Source organism: Octopus bimaculoides, chromosome 6 (genome assembly GCF_046866305.1).
Source record: "Octopus bimaculoides isolate indiv1 chromosome 6, ASM4686630v1, whole genome shotgun sequence".
Taxonomy (NCBI): domain Eukaryota; kingdom Metazoa; phylum Mollusca; class Cephalopoda; order Octopoda; family Octopodidae; genus Octopus; species Octopus bimaculoides.
The window spans coordinates 81,807,320-81,824,044 of NC_142933.1; the positions used below are offsets into that span (position 1 = coordinate 81,807,320).

Genomic DNA, 16,725 nt, shown 5'->3' on the forward strand with positions numbered 1-16,725 from the left:
AAATATACGTACTAAATGTTAATCATGGGAAAGAGTTCAAATAATTAATTTAATAAAAACAATAATAATTAAGTAATTTTTTTCACACAATTATATTTTTTAAGCGATGTGTAATTTTTTTAGATACGAAATTTTCGAATGGGAATGTCAAGTGTTATTATTAATTCAAAATAGATTCAGCGGCAGTTTCAAAATGGCCTCCTCTCCTTCCAACAATGAATCAATACTCCGGCTACACAGTGGTGCTCCCCTCCTTAACAAAGTCTCTGTATTGGTAAACTAAAATTAATTTGTTATATATAAGCTATTTCTTTTGTTATGTGCTGAAATTTTATACACTTATACTATCAAGTAGCCCTATATTTACTGCTTTCTTCTGTATTTACGAGTAGCTTTGTGATGTGTATTGTTAGTGTTGTGGGGCAAATTGAGTAATTTCGATCTTTTGTTATTTTTTTTTCCTATTTGTTTGATATTATTATATTACAAGTATGGCATCATCATCTTGTACTGTTTTGTCATCTTTGAGTGTAAAATTGGTCCGCATAGTTATTGTTGAAGTTGAGAGAGTTTGAAATTAAGTCAGGTGACTGTTTTCAAAGAATTTTTCATCTTTGACCCGATTGTAATGGTTTTTATATAGAGGTAAAATATCTAGATAATTTTTAGTGTTTAACAATCAAAATTCTTTTCGGCATTCCTTCGATATAACTCGACAACATTTGACAGTTCATTTCGGATTCCAAGTAAAAATATTTTTCCCCGCAGTAATGTCTAATTTGATAATCAGTTTTCAGAAAATGATGTCTAAAATGGGGTAAAATGAGTAATTTCTGCTTCACCGAAGATTTTGTCTTTACTAATGAAAAATTGAAATCTGCTGGAGAAGTATGCGACCCCTATCAGTATTAAGCTATTGAAAGGCCAAAATTACTAGGTTTACTAACTGCACTAGGGTTCAAAAGACCTGTTGTCGATGCACGCCAGTATTTATCCGGCACTTATGACTTTGCATCTTCTAATGACTAATTTCAATAATTTCTTCTCTTTAACTGCATGTTGCGTAAATATATCAGGAAGAGAGTCACTCCAGCAGATCGTGAAGAAGAATTTGAGAATATTTTATGTTCAGTTTTTGAATTTAGTCGAGTTTCGTTAATTTCGAATCCTGTGCCGTTTTCCCATGATATACTTTTTGTAAGGTAGTTGACATTCCTAAGAAATATTCTTTTTCTCAAAATCAAAAATGCAGTAAATATTATTAATTGCCCCCACCACCACGCACACATTTTGTGAAAGGCAATGTTTGGAGGTTTGATTGGTGGGGGTCTAAGATTGTTTTTGTCGGAAAACCGTGACAAAGGTTTTTGCATAACAGCCAAATAAAAATATCATATTCCTCATACATAATTTACACTTCAGAAATACAATTAAGGGCGGAGGTAAAGGACATGGACCGCACCTCCTTTCGATTTTTTTTTTCTACAGAAACTCACCTTTTCGACTGCGGAGATTCCGTATCTGCAAAAAAACAAAACAAAAAAAACCCCAAAAAATCGGCATTTCAAAATTTTAATTTAACCCCTACCCACAATTTTTCACTTTTTTTTTTTTAGAATTTTTTTTTTTGTGTGAAATACGTAGAAAAATACGTAGATTATGATTCTGAAAAATAAAACAATTGTAAAATTTCAATTTTGAAATGCCGATTTTTTTTTTTTTTTTTTTTTTTTTTTTTTTTTTTTTTGCAGATTTGAAATCTCCACAATCAAAAAGGTGGGTTTCTGTAGAAAAAAAAAAAAATAATAATAACCGAAAGGTGGTGTGGTCTATGTCCTTTACCTCCGCCTAATTAAGTTCACTGAACGACTTTTTTCTGCTAAATAGGAGTGGATCAATTGCGTGTTCTTGTTATTAACTTCTCTAAATTTTTTTTTTACGGAAAAAATTCCACATTTCTTCAGTCTTACACGTTTTGGACTTTTTCATCTATTTAACATCCCTCCTCTCTCTCTTTTTTTAAATTTTTTTTTATTCATGGATAACGGTCTTGCACAGAAAGTCCATTGGTGAAAGTTGTTAAGGTTAGATAAAACTGGTACTTGTCATCTGTTTTCCTTTGAATCTGGCAAAACATTTTCTGTAATGATTATTGATCTAAGAAAGACATGTTCTTTTTTGTGTGTGTGTGTATAAAGAAAAAGTCTCGTAATTTTTGCAACACTTACTCAGGGTTAAGGATAATTTCATATCTGTTATTTCTGAGATCAGTTGTACAGTTGTCTAACCAGAACAACCCTTTTGATTAAAACCATTCCAGTCATGACCATCTTGTCTTTTTAAAAGTATCAAGAACTCTATTCTCCATTGTCTTTTCCATTTTTAAGATAATAGGAAAATTAAGCTGTTATTTCGAGCAGAATGAACAACCATATAGAGGGTTTGTTTTAATTAAGATGTTATATTATCACCATCATGTCCACTTTTCCACACGCTCTCTCTCTCTCTCTCTCTCTCTCTCTCCCTCACTCTGCTGTTTTCTGATTTGTATTGGAAACTTGTGAAGCACATTGATTAAAAGAAGATTATCAGAAGCTATACAATATTCAGTTGTTTTAATGTTATATTTATTTACCTTTTCTGTAGATCCTTGGAGAATATGGCATCAACAAAAAGAAACTTGCTGAAAGCCTGGTCTCTATGTCAGATAAGTTTCCTCTTTTGGTGTAAGTATCACATATATTCTTTGCTTCAGATTGTTGGTATTTAACCCTGAGTCAGTCCTGAGTGAGTAGAGCTATGACCATTCTATTTTGATTTTTTTTTTCCAGGCTGGCATATCTTGAACCACAAGGGTATTCAATACACCTTTCCGTCTATAAGATGGCTCAGTGAGATATGGCTGCTATTTTTAGTATGTCAAATGACTGTGTGACAAAGGTGCATAGCTCATTAGTTAGAGCATCAGGTTCACCATCATAAGGTAGTGAATTCGATTCCCAGACCAGGCTGTGCATTGTGTTCTTGAGTAAGACATTTTATTTCACATTGCTCCAGTTTACTCAGCTGTAGAAATGAGTTGTGATGACACTGGTGCCAAACAGTGTCGGCCTTTGCCATTCCCTTGGATAAAGTGTCTTGCACAAGAACACAACACACAGCCTGGTCCATGAATCGAACTCACTGCCTCATGATTGCAAGCTCAATGCTCTAACCAGTGAGCCAGCGCTGGAGTAAGATCCATTGAAGCCCTAAGCACTTAAAAGATTTTAGTGCCACCATATATATGTAATTCAAAATTTAAACAATAAGCCATAAAATAATTCTTTTTTTTTTTTGTTTTTCAAAATGAAACAAAACCAAGAGTAAGATGGGAGGAAATGTTTATTTTATCTTTTTATGCTTCCACTTTATATTTCAAAAGTTTTCTCCTACTTTTTTCTAATTGTAAAGTCTTCAATCAAATCTTCACTATAACACCATGAACACTTTGAAATTATATTTCCAATCACATACACTACCTCAAATATTATTTTAGCAAGTTTAAAGTGATTTCTTTTGTGCCGTAAACGATTTACCATTTCTGTGGTGCCCCCCACCACTTCCTTTGATGCCCTAAGCACATGCTTATTTTGATTAATGGTTAATCCAGTGCTGCACTGAGTCATGTTTCTTCATTATGTATTTAAAGGTGTATATGTGTTGTGTTTGTATCTGTCTTGATATTGTACGATAGTTGTAAGCAAGTAATACTATCATACAAACATCATTTGTTTCCAGTCATGCATGAAAATATAGCTGGATTTATTACCTTACTTGGAAACAGGTGAGTTTTAGCAATAGCAAGAACATCTGGCCATAGAAAATCTTCCTCCACGAATTCTGTCTGACCTATGCTAACATGGAAAGGTGGACATTAAAACAGTGATGATGATGATGATGATGATTCACTTATTAAGTTGCTGGGCTACTGAGTCCAAACTTCATTATAGTCAGCATGTTTAGCTCCAAGTCATGATTAAAGGCATTCCAACCATGACCATTCCATCATTTTAGGGGTTTTGTAACACTACATTGTTATCTAATATGTGTTGTCTTTAGTTTAGATAGTCAGGTTTGATTTAATTAAGGTTTGGCTGTTATTTCTAGCAGGTCAAGTGATGATGTAGGAGCTCCTTGATTGGTTCAGTAATCATTATGCTGTACTTTTTTATCTTTTACTTGTTTCAGTCATTAGACTGTGGTCATACTGGGGCACTACTTTAGTCAAAGAAATTGATCCCAGGACTTATTTTGTTAAGTACAGGTACTTATTTTATTGTTCATTTTTGCTGAACTGCCATGTCATGGAGATGTAAACAAACCAACACCAGTTGTCAAGTAGTGGTGAGGGAAACAAGCAAATATAAAGATATATATACACACATATAATGGGCCTCCATACAGTTTCTGTCTATCAAATTCACTTACAAGACATTGGTAGGCCTAGGACTACAGTAGAAGACACTTGCCCAAGGTATAGTGTTGTGGGACTGAACCCAAAACCACTTGATTGTAAAACAAGCTTCTTAACCACACAACCAGGGTATGTGTCAAGAAGACCCATACCCCACAGCAGAAGTGTCAAGACCGATCCTTCTGGTGGTGTGAAGTACTTGTGGTAGTGCCCCGTAAAAGGACCTGTGTGATGACATGTAAAAGTGCAATGTAAAAGCACCCAGCACACTCTATAAAGTGGTTAGTGTTAGGAAAAGCATCCAGCTATAGAAACCATGCCAAATCAGACTGGACCCTGGTACAGCATGCTAGCATGGATAACAGATGTTAATTGATGATGATGATGATAACCATGCCTGTGCCTTTACTGAAAAATATTACTAATTTTTCTCGAAAGTCAGTAGCATTTTGACATTTCATTGTTCACATTATGGTGTGATACAACTGTCGGAAGACAAGTCACCTGTTTTATTCATATGCAAATATCCAAAATGTGCCAATCCTTCCCACTGATAACAAAAATAGATAATGCCATTCATATGTGCTTTTTTTTTAATATTTTGTTTTACAACTACTACGTATGTTTTAATTCTTGTATTGTGCTTTCCACATAAAAAAAAAGCTGGTCATGTGTTTGTGTGTGTATTATACAACAGAATATTGGAAATAGTGTAGGAGTGGATGAGAAACAGATACTAAGAGAGAATAGAGATTGAAAATAAAATAATGTGATTTTGAGACATTCAAGTTTATCACTGTAAGCATTGGTGTTGCTTTGTGGTAAGAAGTTTGCTTCCCAACCACATAGTTTTGGGTTCAGTCCCACTGTGTGGTACCTTGGTCAAGTGTCTTCTGCTGCAGCCCCTTGCCAACCAAAACCTTGTAAGTGGATTTGAAGAATGTAAACTGAGAAAAGCCCATTAGATTATTGACTAAGTCAAATGTCATTGAAAAGGTTGCAAGTAGCAACGAAAGAGCTTTCACAAACAAAAACAAAACAAATGACTTACAAATAATTGATTAGTTAGTTGGATATTGAACCAGTTGATTAATAATAAAGAAGTGGAATTGAACCAGTGCATGTGTTAATAATATTGGCATAATGACTCTCCGTAGACACAACAATCATCATCATTTAACGTTTGTTGTCAATGCCGGCATGGGTTGGACAGTCTGACCAGGGCTGGGAAGCTGAAAGGCTGCACCAGACTCCAGTCTGATTTGGCATGCCTTCTACAGATGGATGCCCTTCCTAATGCCAACAACTCCGAGAGTGTAATGGGTGCTTTTATGTGCCACCAGCACTGGTGCCATTTGCATGACACTGGTATCTGTCACAACTGCAATTTTACTTGGCTTGATATATATATATATATATATATATATATATATATATATATGTATATATATATATATATATATATATATATATATATGTATATATATATATATATATATATATATATATATATATATATATATATATGTATATATACACACATATGTATACTGGCAGTATGATTCACCTCTGATTCGGTGTTCAAGTATGTGATGTTGATAAGTCACAAAAATGAAACATTGATATCCATCACTCTTGAATGGGATCTGGGGTGAGTGGTCTCACCTGTCCATGACTTTCAGGTGTTTTAAGGGAGTAATCTCCACCACACCTAATCGCAGCATAACGGCAAACACACAAAACATATACATTATGTGTGGTTGTTAATGTTTATATAGCATTCATAATAATTTTTCTATCATCTTGGCTCAACAGCCCTCACTGTTTGTTTTTAATGTCTTGTTAACACTTTCACCCTCCGCAAAAAATCCCAAATTTTATTTAATTTGCTTTGCAGGAAGGACTGTTTCAACGATGTCACGTATTGTCCTTTCCTTCGAAATGCGGTGTAGATGAAACGGACAACTGACGAAGGGATATACTCATGTTGCATGTCTCGTTTCTATGGGTTTTTTTTTTTGTTGTTCGCAAAGAAGTTTGCTTTCTATGTTTTGTTTTTATGTTTTCATTTCTCATTGTGTTCAACGTTTTTTGTGATGTTCTGTACCCATATATGCATGTATATATACATATATATGTAGGTATGTACATATATGTATGGATATATGCATATATTTATATATTATTTATATTATTATATGTATATATATATATATATATATATACATGCAGATGTGTGTGTTACTGTCTCCTTGCCTTGACATCATATATAAGTTGCAAAACAAGTGTCACCATTTTGCAAGCAACATCCTTCATTTCTGATCTTTCATGAAAACATGTCTAGTTATGGAGAAATATTACCTCATTTGGAATCAGGTGAAGGTTGGTAACAGGTATGACATCCAGTTGTAGAAAATTTGCTTCACTAAACTCTATCTGACCCATACAAGCATCGAAAAGTGCATATTAAAACAATGATGATATATGTATATATATATAATCAGATTGGAGCCTGGTGCAGCCTTCCAGCATCCCAGTCCGATCAAACTGTCCAACCCATGCCAGCATGGACAATGGATGTTAAATAATGATGATGAAGATGATATATATATATATATATAATATGCTTCTTTCAGTTTTTGTCTATCAAATCTTTTTCACAAGGCCAGGAGTACAGTAGAAGATACATGTCCAAGGTGTTATTGTGTGGGACTGAACCCAAAATCAGTTGGTTAGGAGCAAACATCTTAATCACACAGCTATGTTTGTGTTGCTTACTTTTTTGTTTCAGTTTTTTTTTTTTTTTTTTTGCATTGTTTCTATCTACAGTTTTTTTTCTTCTTATTCTTCAGTCGACTGACCAGTAATTTGCCACTAGAACCCACGGATCCACCTCGACCAAGGATTGATTTCATTTGTTTTGTTATTGATGTTACAAGAAAGGAAAGGTTTGTTCACTTTAATACAAAATATATTTTTCTTCAATAAATTGTCTTAGAAAGCAATAATGGTCAGCACAGAATGTACCAAAAAAAAAAAAATTTAGTTTGTAAGTTGTCATATGAAATAGAATGCCAATGTGTTTCATTGTTGTTGCCTTCTATGTTTATTCTCTCTCTTTTATTATTCTTTACAGCTTTGTGCTTTCCTCTGTCACCCTCTCATCCCTTTCACTGTTTTATTACTTCCTCTTTTATCATCCTCTCACCATTTCATCACCCCCCCTCCTCTGTTATTCTCTCACTTCAACCATTGTTTGTCTTGTCTTTCTCTCACCTTCTTTGCCCACTCACTCTTGTTCATCTTCTGTTAACACCTTCTCTTCTGTTCACCCTCTTGAACACATTGCCTTGAACAATCTGAGACAACCTAAACTAGAGATGGCTCTTTAAATCTTGTGTGATATTAGGCAACATCACTAATACTGGTACCATGATAAAATACACTTACTACATTCTATAAAGTGGTTGGTGAATCCAGTAGAGTCATCAAGGGAGTGTGATATTTTAGTCATGCTGAAGACATTGGCACTCTCTTTTGTGGTTGTGCTATAAAATGTCTCCAGTACACTCTGTAAAGTGATAACTGTTAGGAAGGACATCCACTTATAAATATCATGCCAAAGAAAAGAAAATACTAGCATGACACAGTATCCTCCAACTGATCTGGGAGGGTAGTAACTCAAAATAAGAATTTAACTGAATCATTATGACACATCTATCACTTGCCAATATGATAAGCAGATGTGAAATGATGATGGTGAACAAATAAAAATGGGAAAAGTGAGAAAACAGGAATTACTACTTTAACTGCTAAAAAGTTCTTAACTTTGTCATCTTGATTTTTCTGCTTTTTCTCTCTCCTTTGAAAAATATCTTCACTTGATTGCTTTCTTCCATTTTCTTTAGTTGTTTAATGATTTCTTGTTGTCTACATTTTGTTATAGTATACCTCATTCTTTATTTTAATTCACTCTGTCTTTTCTTTTGCTACTTATCTACTAGCATATATTTTTATGCTTTTATATAAAAGTTCTATTATTAGGACATTATTATTAGTTTGGTTTACTATGTTGCAATATGTTAATGCACACTTTTCTGTTTTCCATGTGACAGGCGTCCCTGGGTATTTCCTATCTATTCTTTGAAATTATCATGCCACTAAGAAAATCTGTATATTCTTTCTAGATGTCCCAAGATCTGGCAATAATGTTTAGACTATGCTTTGTTGAGGAGGTCCAATAAGGCATTAACATGCCTGGAGTTGTCACTTTATGATCAAAAATCATTTTCTCTCCACTGCTTTCTCATTCTATTTTTAATTTGTAAATTTTATGGTACTTTCTCTTCCTTTCTTGTACAGAATTAGTTATGAAGATTATTCTCTCACTGATGGAGGAATTTTAATTAATTAAAATGCTTCAGCTTACTATATGCATAGAGTAAGGTGGGCATTTACAGTAGATTTATTTTAGACCATTGACACTCAATCCTTTTTTGGTCCTAATTCCACTAAGAATACATTGTCAATGTGTTTAACCCTTTAGCATTTAAACTGACTATATCTGGCCCAAATATTTTGCCTGTTTTGTGCTCAAACCAGCCAGATATGGCCTCTCACACATCCTCTACAATGTCATTCTAAATATAAATAATCACATCATTGAAATCTTGAAGCTATGAGATAATGTATGATTAATTCATCATCATCATTATCGTTTAACGTCCGCTTTCCATGCTAGCATGGGTTGGACGATTTGACTGAGGACTGGTGAAACTGGATGGCAACTTGACAGAATAATGTGAATGCTAAAACGTTAAGTTAATTTTTCAAAATAATGAAGAACCAAATAAGGGTTTTGTGAAATAACTGTAACTTTTAATTTATTGGAATATCAAACAGTTCTTAGATATAATTTGATAATGTCGGAACTTTTACTTACATCTTGTATTTTAGGTTTTAATTTATGAATAACACTTTAATGCAGATGGTTTCTAACAAGTTACTAAATTATGTTCAGAGTGATGTTTAGGCCAGCTGGAATAAAACAAATTTAAGCCTTTGGCATTTAAACCAGCCATATCCAGCTGAAATATCCTACCCAGGGATGAGAGTATTAAGGGCCCACGTGCATAGCTGTTCACCGGGCCCCTTGGCATTGATATCAAAGAGAGTTAACATGTAGAGTGTGGGCCCCTCAGAGCTCCAGGCTCTTGGGCAGTGCCCAGTTGACTGATGGCTCAGTCTACCTCGGATTCTACCTGTTTTATGTTCAAACTGACCAGATTCAACTTTTCACACCTACCACATAATGTTATTTTAATAATAAACAATCACGTCATTGAAGTCATGAAGCTTCAATGCCTGATTAATTCAAAACAATGTGAATAAATAAGCATTAAATTTAAGCAATCAGAATGCTAAAGGTTTACAGATCTCAGTATTTATTCATTTTCTAGATAGCAAACAACTAGAATTAGCATTTGATTTATAAAAGCTTCATAATTTGAGTTTATTTCAGACTTGTATTACATGTTCATATTACACTTTGTAATGTGATTTTTGTCCTTAAATAGCAACTGTTATTTCTTATATGCTTATCTCTACAAAGTAGGAAAAAATGGCTAATATTTCCTTCAAACTTGCTTTTCTTAGATTTATTCAAACCTCAAAGAATCCCTCTCAACACATGGCTATGATACTCCCCCACTACTCCTGCGCATGATCAGAGATGCACATATTGTCAGCCACTAAGGGACATGCTCAAGTGGTTATGATCAAGCAACTGACAAGCAAATCTGTGGTATTGAGCAGAATATTTGCTACAACAATATTTCTGCTTCAGTAACTCAGTGCTGAATCTGTCTGAAATGTAATGGAAAATAGGTGAGTTTCAAAACATTGATGTCCAGGTCACAAAAGCAATGTTTGAAGGGAATAGTAGTCATGTCATTTGATTTCTAGATAAAGGCGAATAGGAATTAACACTTACTGACCAAAGCCAAGAAATAATAAAAATTTTGTTACACAGTTATTATTCTCATTGTTTTGATTTTAGATGTCACTTATTCTTATATCATGTTTGACTTAAAATTATTACTTGGTCATTATCTTATATCTGACCACGATTTTAATGACTATTATTTCTTTCTTGAACCATTTTAATCCTTCTTAGTCTGAACTGTTTACAAGAAGCTGTGAAATTTATTGATGCTGAATACTTTCTTGGAAGAGCATGTTTGATTGTTCATCTACCAGGTGAGATTTTCTGTTGCTTAGTGTTATTGTCCATCTAGCATTGGAATATTGACTTACTCATTCCCTTAACAGAACTATAATGACATGGATAGTTCAGTGTCCATGCTATTACAGTTTCAGCAAATAGTGATTCTCTCCATCAGGTTACAGGCATTACTATTACAGATTTTTCTTTGTTGTAAATTCGTGTTCAAAGGCATAGGTGTGTAATTAAGAAGTTTGCTTCTGTTAAAAACATATCAGTAAACTCTGCCTGACCTATGCAAGCATGGAAAAGTGGATGTTTAAATGATGAGGATTGTGTATTTGATATGGGGAAAAGCTATCCCTTGCTAAACTACCTCTCAGAATAAATTAAAACCAATATTACCAGCTAATGAAGCTCTATTATCACTGCTGTTGCTATTTGCAATCCTAAAAATTTCTCTTCCCTTGTGGTACTTATAGTGTAATGGGCCTTTTGAAGATGAAATATCTTGAACATAGACACAATGCAGTGTTGGTTTTATGATATGGACCACTGACCTTTAACTAGTTGTCTGCCACTATTGATTTGAATGTGTGTCTTTGTTTATTCCCAACACCATTGCTTGACAACTGATGTTGGTGTGTTTACATCCCCATAACTTAGCAGTTCGGCAAAAGAGACTGACAGAATAAGTACTTGGCTTACAAAGAAGAAGTCCTGCCATCGGTTTCTTTAACTAAAACCCATTAAAAAATTGGGTTATCTCCCCACTAAAAATTCGAGTTAACGTGGCGACAAGAGATTGGATTAAAAGAGTTAGATCGTTTTGATTCAGTACTTCAACACATTGTTGACGTTTGGCCTCCTCAATAGGCATGGTATTATTTGTTATAAAATATTATCAGATTCAAAACGATGTTTCATCTTTTCACTTTTTATGTTTATTAATTTTTTCATTTTTTTTGTTTTGTTTTATTGAGGGTGAAACAATTTTTTTAATCGGAGATAACCAAAAGTACCAATATATCTTGTAAAACGGGGGAAGATTACTAAAAAGTACTGAAGATACTTGTCCAAGGTTCCATGCAGTAGGATAGAACTCAAAACTATGTGGTTGTGAAGCAAACTCCATATCCACAACAATTATGCCTCTCCATTAATTCCAGGAATTTTAGTAATAAATACTGATAGATTAGCCTTTGTAACTATCAATATTAATAGCTTGTTTGTGTAATCATTACTTCTGTGATGTTTCAATAAAAGAATCATACATTTTTTCAATTTGCATCAGATAATCATCGGAAGATGTCTACCATTGAAATCGAATCCATTAAAGATATTGCAAAGATGTATAACTTAATAACAATTTATGGAAATATTGAGGTAAGTTGGTATTTTTTAAACAATTTATTACGTTCATCTTCCTTTATACACTTATTTAACCCTTTAACATTCAGATTTCATTGTCAGATGCGTTGCCTATTTATTCACATTGTTGTGAATTAATCACATTATTTTGTAGCTCCAAGTTTTCAGTGGTGTTTGTATATTTTTAGAGTGACATTGTCGGGTAGGTGTGAGATATTGGATCTGGTTAATTTTAACTTAAAACCAATAGAATATTTGAGTGGGAGATTAAATACTAAGGATTTGAATTATTTTTTTTTAAATCTAAAAATGAAAACATTTTCTTACTGATGTTCATTACCATACCTTTAAGTATTCTTTTATCCTTTTGCATTAATTTGAAGAGTTTAGCTTATCAAATCAATCCCAGAAATTAAATTACTTTCCGTCAAACTGCTAAGCTAAGGGAATGTATCAAACCATTGTTAGTTGTCAACTTTTTCATGTGTGTATGGGTCATACAGAATTTGTTCAGACAGATTTTCTACAGCCTGATGCCCTTCCAGTTATCAACCTTCACCTGTTTCCCAGCAAGCTAATACTTCTCCTTGGCCAGACATGTTTTCAAGGGAGACTAGAAACATCTATATCTTGCATCCATGCTATGGATGTCTGAAAAAAGAAAACAGCTGGTCATGGCTAGAACACCTTTGGTCAAAGCTGACCTGGTGCTAAACAGCATCTAGGAACAATTGCAATAATACTAAGAGCAATCACAATTACTACATTTAGCCAACGGAATGAAACAACAGCTTTGGCATACAAACAATATAGTAGAACCATCACAGACTATAATAATCCTACTAGAATCCCCAATCTTTCCACAACAAAGTACAAAATACATAAAATAGTGCATTATGTTTTAGCAAATTGTACACAGACCAGCTGAACATATGAGTGGTACAATTAGTTGCTATAGTAAGTTATAACTTCTACAGTCTCTGTCACCATATGAAACCCCAATGCCAAACACATCATCATCATATTTTAACATCCACTTTCCATGTTGGAATGGGTTAGATGGTTTGATAGGAACTGGGAAGTCAGAAGATTGCACCAAGCTCTACTGTCTGCTTTGGTATGGTTTTTATGGCCAGGTGGCCTTCCTAACACCAGCCACTTTACAGCATGGACTGGGTGCTTTTTATATGGCACCATCAGCAGTGAGGTCACCAAATAATTAACAAGACAAGACCTCTCAAGTAAGGGAGGGTATAGTGTTGAAGGAGGTGGCTTTGTGCCAGATACGAGGAGTATGAGTAGAAGCACAGAAATAGACATCTCGCAGTAGGAAAGAAGAGAGAGAGAGAGAGAAAATGGGGACGATGTGACTAGGGACTTGTTACTAGGAGTTTTATCCAGACATATATACAACACTTCAGAGCACAACTACATTTAAACACAAATTTCTCTTCCACTCAACCCAGACAGGCATAAGCAATATATACACACACAGAAGGATACAAGACATTTTGGCATTCCTCTTACAAAGCTGACTTATTCAACATCAAAAGTTTTAATGTTTCTCACGTTCTATGCCTCCTCCCCCTCTCACTCTGTGAGCATCTAGTTATGTTTGTATGTATGTGTAATGGCACTCTATCTGTGTCATCATCATCATCAAACATCCGTTCTCCATGCAGGAATGGGTTGGACAGTTTGACAAGAGCTGGCCAGGCTCCATTTGTCAGTTTTGGCATGGTTTCTATGGCTATATTCCCTTCCCAGTGCCAAGCAATTTACACAGTATACTGGTTGTTTTTTATGTGACACCAGCACAGCTGCTTTATACTAGGCACCAACATTGGTTCTTCTTATGTGGCACCAACATGGGTGCTTTTTAAGTGGCACCAGCATTCACAAACCTGTAAGATAAACCCCCACCTCACCCTGGCTGAGAGAAGGAATAAGAGGCATGACTGTAAAAGACATTCTTGAATGTGTATATTATGCACAGGCATGTGTTTGTCTCCACCCAAAATAGGTTGGATGTCCAGTCAGCTATGCCAAATTGTCAGTATCCAAACAGATGTACCAAATCATTTCAGTCCACACAGAGAGAAATAGTACTAGCATCAAGAGCCTTGTCGACAAAGTCTATTCTACCTGTCCCCTCTGTGGCCAACATCTTTCAGTACACCTTATTCTTTTTCTGAGACAATAGGATGATTTTGGATGCTTTTTTTGAGGAATTTAAGCCATAATAGTAGTGGTAGAAGAGGCAGGCTGAAAGGGGAAGGTTCTTTCTTTCTCTCTCTCTCTTTCTGTCTCTATGCCTCTTTTATATGTGAAAGTTCCTTTATTGCTGTGCAAGTTTCAGTGTTTTCCTTGATGTCACAGTTCAATATCAGTAATACACTTAAAAGCGTACAGCTGGATGCCCTTCCTAATGCCAACCACTCCACAGAGTGTACTGGGTGTTTTTTTATGTGTCACCATCAAAGCACCTGTGATGTGCCACATAAAAAGCACCCAGAACTCTCTGGAAAATGGCTGGCATTAGGAAATGCATCCAGTCGCAGAAACCAAGCCAAAATAGACTATGGAACCTGCTGTGGCCCATAGCATTACCAGTTCCTGTCAAGCCATCCAACCTATGCCAGCATGGAAAACAGACGTTAAATGATGATGACAATGATTACTACTACTACATGTCAGTAATACACTGTCAGAATTTGAATGTATTACTGACATTAGAATCTCAGTAATGTCTTCATATTCTAGAAGTGTCAGTGTTTGGCGGTAGTGTATGTGTTACTGTTGAGGAAGCACTTAATTGAAGAGATAATATATTAGACTGCCTGACTGGCCCTCGTGCTGGTGGCACGTAAAAGCACCCACTACACTCTCAGAGTGGTTGGTGTTAGGAAGGGCATCCAGCTGTAGAAACTCTCCCAAATCAGATTGGAGCCTGGTGTCGCCTCCTGGTCCACCAGTCCTCAGTCAAATCATCCAACCCACACTAGCATGGAAAGCGGACGTTAAACGACGATGATTAATTATAACAACCTTTAGAAATAATACCACTAACAGCCTCAATATATGTCTTTTTTCTTTTCTTTTACAGACCAGAGCTAATCATGTCTCATGTCAAATTCTTCGAATTGTAGAAATATCTGCAGGATTCAAAAGTAATCTCCAAAGTATATTTTTATTGGCACTGACTTAATATTTTGTATATATGATATTATTTAAAAGGAAATATTTCTGACTCAACTTTTTGGACTTTTAATTGTAAATAGGAAAAAAAATCTGTATATAAGTATAATATATATTTGTTTATATATATGTAAGTAGCATAAATATTTTTTCTTTTTTTAATTATTGCACTTTTGTAAGAAATAAATATATTTGTATTGAAGTTATTAAAAGCTCTTTTTGAAATATTTCTGTTTTTTTAAATGTGTGGGATTTTTTCTTTTAATTTTTGAACATTAATTTGTTTTGTTATATATATATATATATATATATATATATATATATATTATCTTTTACTTGTTTCAGTCATTAGACTGTGGCCATGCTGGGATACCACCTTGACCCCAGCAGCTTTTTTCTTTAAAGCCCGGTACTTATTCTATTGGTCTGTTTTAGCTGAACTGCTAAGTTATGGGGATGTAAACACATCAGCTTTCAAGTGGTGGTGGGTAACAAACACAGACACATAGACACACATACAGATATATAGATCAGTCAAATCGTCCAACCCATGCCAGCATGGAAAGCGGACGTTAAACGATGATGATGAGCTTCTTTCAGTTTCCATCTACCAGATCCACTCACAAGGTTTTGGCCAGCCCAAGGCTATAGTACAAGTCACTTGTCCAAGATGCAATACAGTGGGACTGAACCTGGAACCATGTGGTTGGGAAACAAGCTTCTTACCACACAGTCATGCCTGTGCTTATATATATATTTGTCTTCTATGCTGGCATGGGTTATACAGTTTTACAGAATCCAACAAGCCAATGAGCTATGTTGAACTTTCTGCAGTATGGAATGCCTACATTCACACACACGCACGCACGCGCACACACACACACACACACACTCTTGCTCTCCAACCATGTAGTTTCATGTTCAGCCCTACTGTACAGCACCTTCGGTAAGTGTTTTCTTCTATAGTTCTGGGTTGGCCAAAGCCTTATGAATGAATTTATTAAACAGAAACTAAAATAATCCTGCTAAGTGTGTGCGTATCACCATCATCATTTAACATCCAGTTTCCCATATTTACAAGTCTCACACAGAATTCATTGAGATAGGTTTTCTATGGCCAGATACCCATTCTATCATATAGCTATATATGTGTATCTCTTTTTGTTTACATTTATGTTCTACAAAAGTTGCAAACCACAAATAGTGTTGTTGCCACTTCTGTTGCGAAATCATCATCCACTCATTTCACACCTTTAAAGATATGTGTAACAAAAAGATCCATTACTTGAAAAGCAAGTGAGTGTTTGTAAGAGAAAGAGCACTTGGCTGATAAACAATGTCTCGGTAATATATTTAACTCATACCAACATGGAAAAATGGACATAAACAAATGGATATGCAGTGTGTTTACTGCAGTTTTAGTCTACCAAACTCCCTTACATGTCATTGGTTGACTCAGGGATATTGTAGCAAAGCA

At 34.9% G+C, this 16,725-nt stretch overlaps 1 protein-coding gene across 1 annotated transcript; it reads left to right on the plus strand.

The window, feature by feature from the left end:
• The first annotated feature begins 8 nt into the window (after nt 1-8).
• Nucleotides 9-15,475, plus strand: LOC106881836 (centromere protein M). The gene is made up of 6 exons (XM_014932350.3): nt 9-274; nt 2,647-2,726; nt 7,309-7,404; nt 10,632-10,714; nt 11,974-12,065; nt 15,157-15,475. The coding sequence occupies exons 1-6, from the start codon at nt 107-109 to the stop codon at nt 15,256-15,258; spliced, it is 621 nt and encodes a 206-aa protein (XP_014787836.2). The 5' UTR covers nt 9-106; the 3' UTR covers nt 15,259-15,475.
• Nucleotides 15,476-16,725: the final 1,250 nt, after the last annotated feature.

Excerpts from the sequence above, each read along its gene's own strand:
- LOC106881836 (XM_014932350.3), top strand. The coding sequence starts at position 107 with ATGTGTAATTTTTTTAGATACGAAATTTTCGAATGGGAATGTCAAGTG. Across the intron at positions 2,727-7,308 it reads GATAAGTTTCCTCTTTTGGT|TCGACTGACCAGTAATTTGC; the intron begins GTAAGTATCACA and ends CTTATTCTTCAG. Across the intron at positions 7,405-10,631 it reads GATGTTACAAGAAAGGAAAG|TCTGAACTGTTTACAAGAAG; the intron begins GTTTGTTCACTT and ends AATCCTTCTTAG.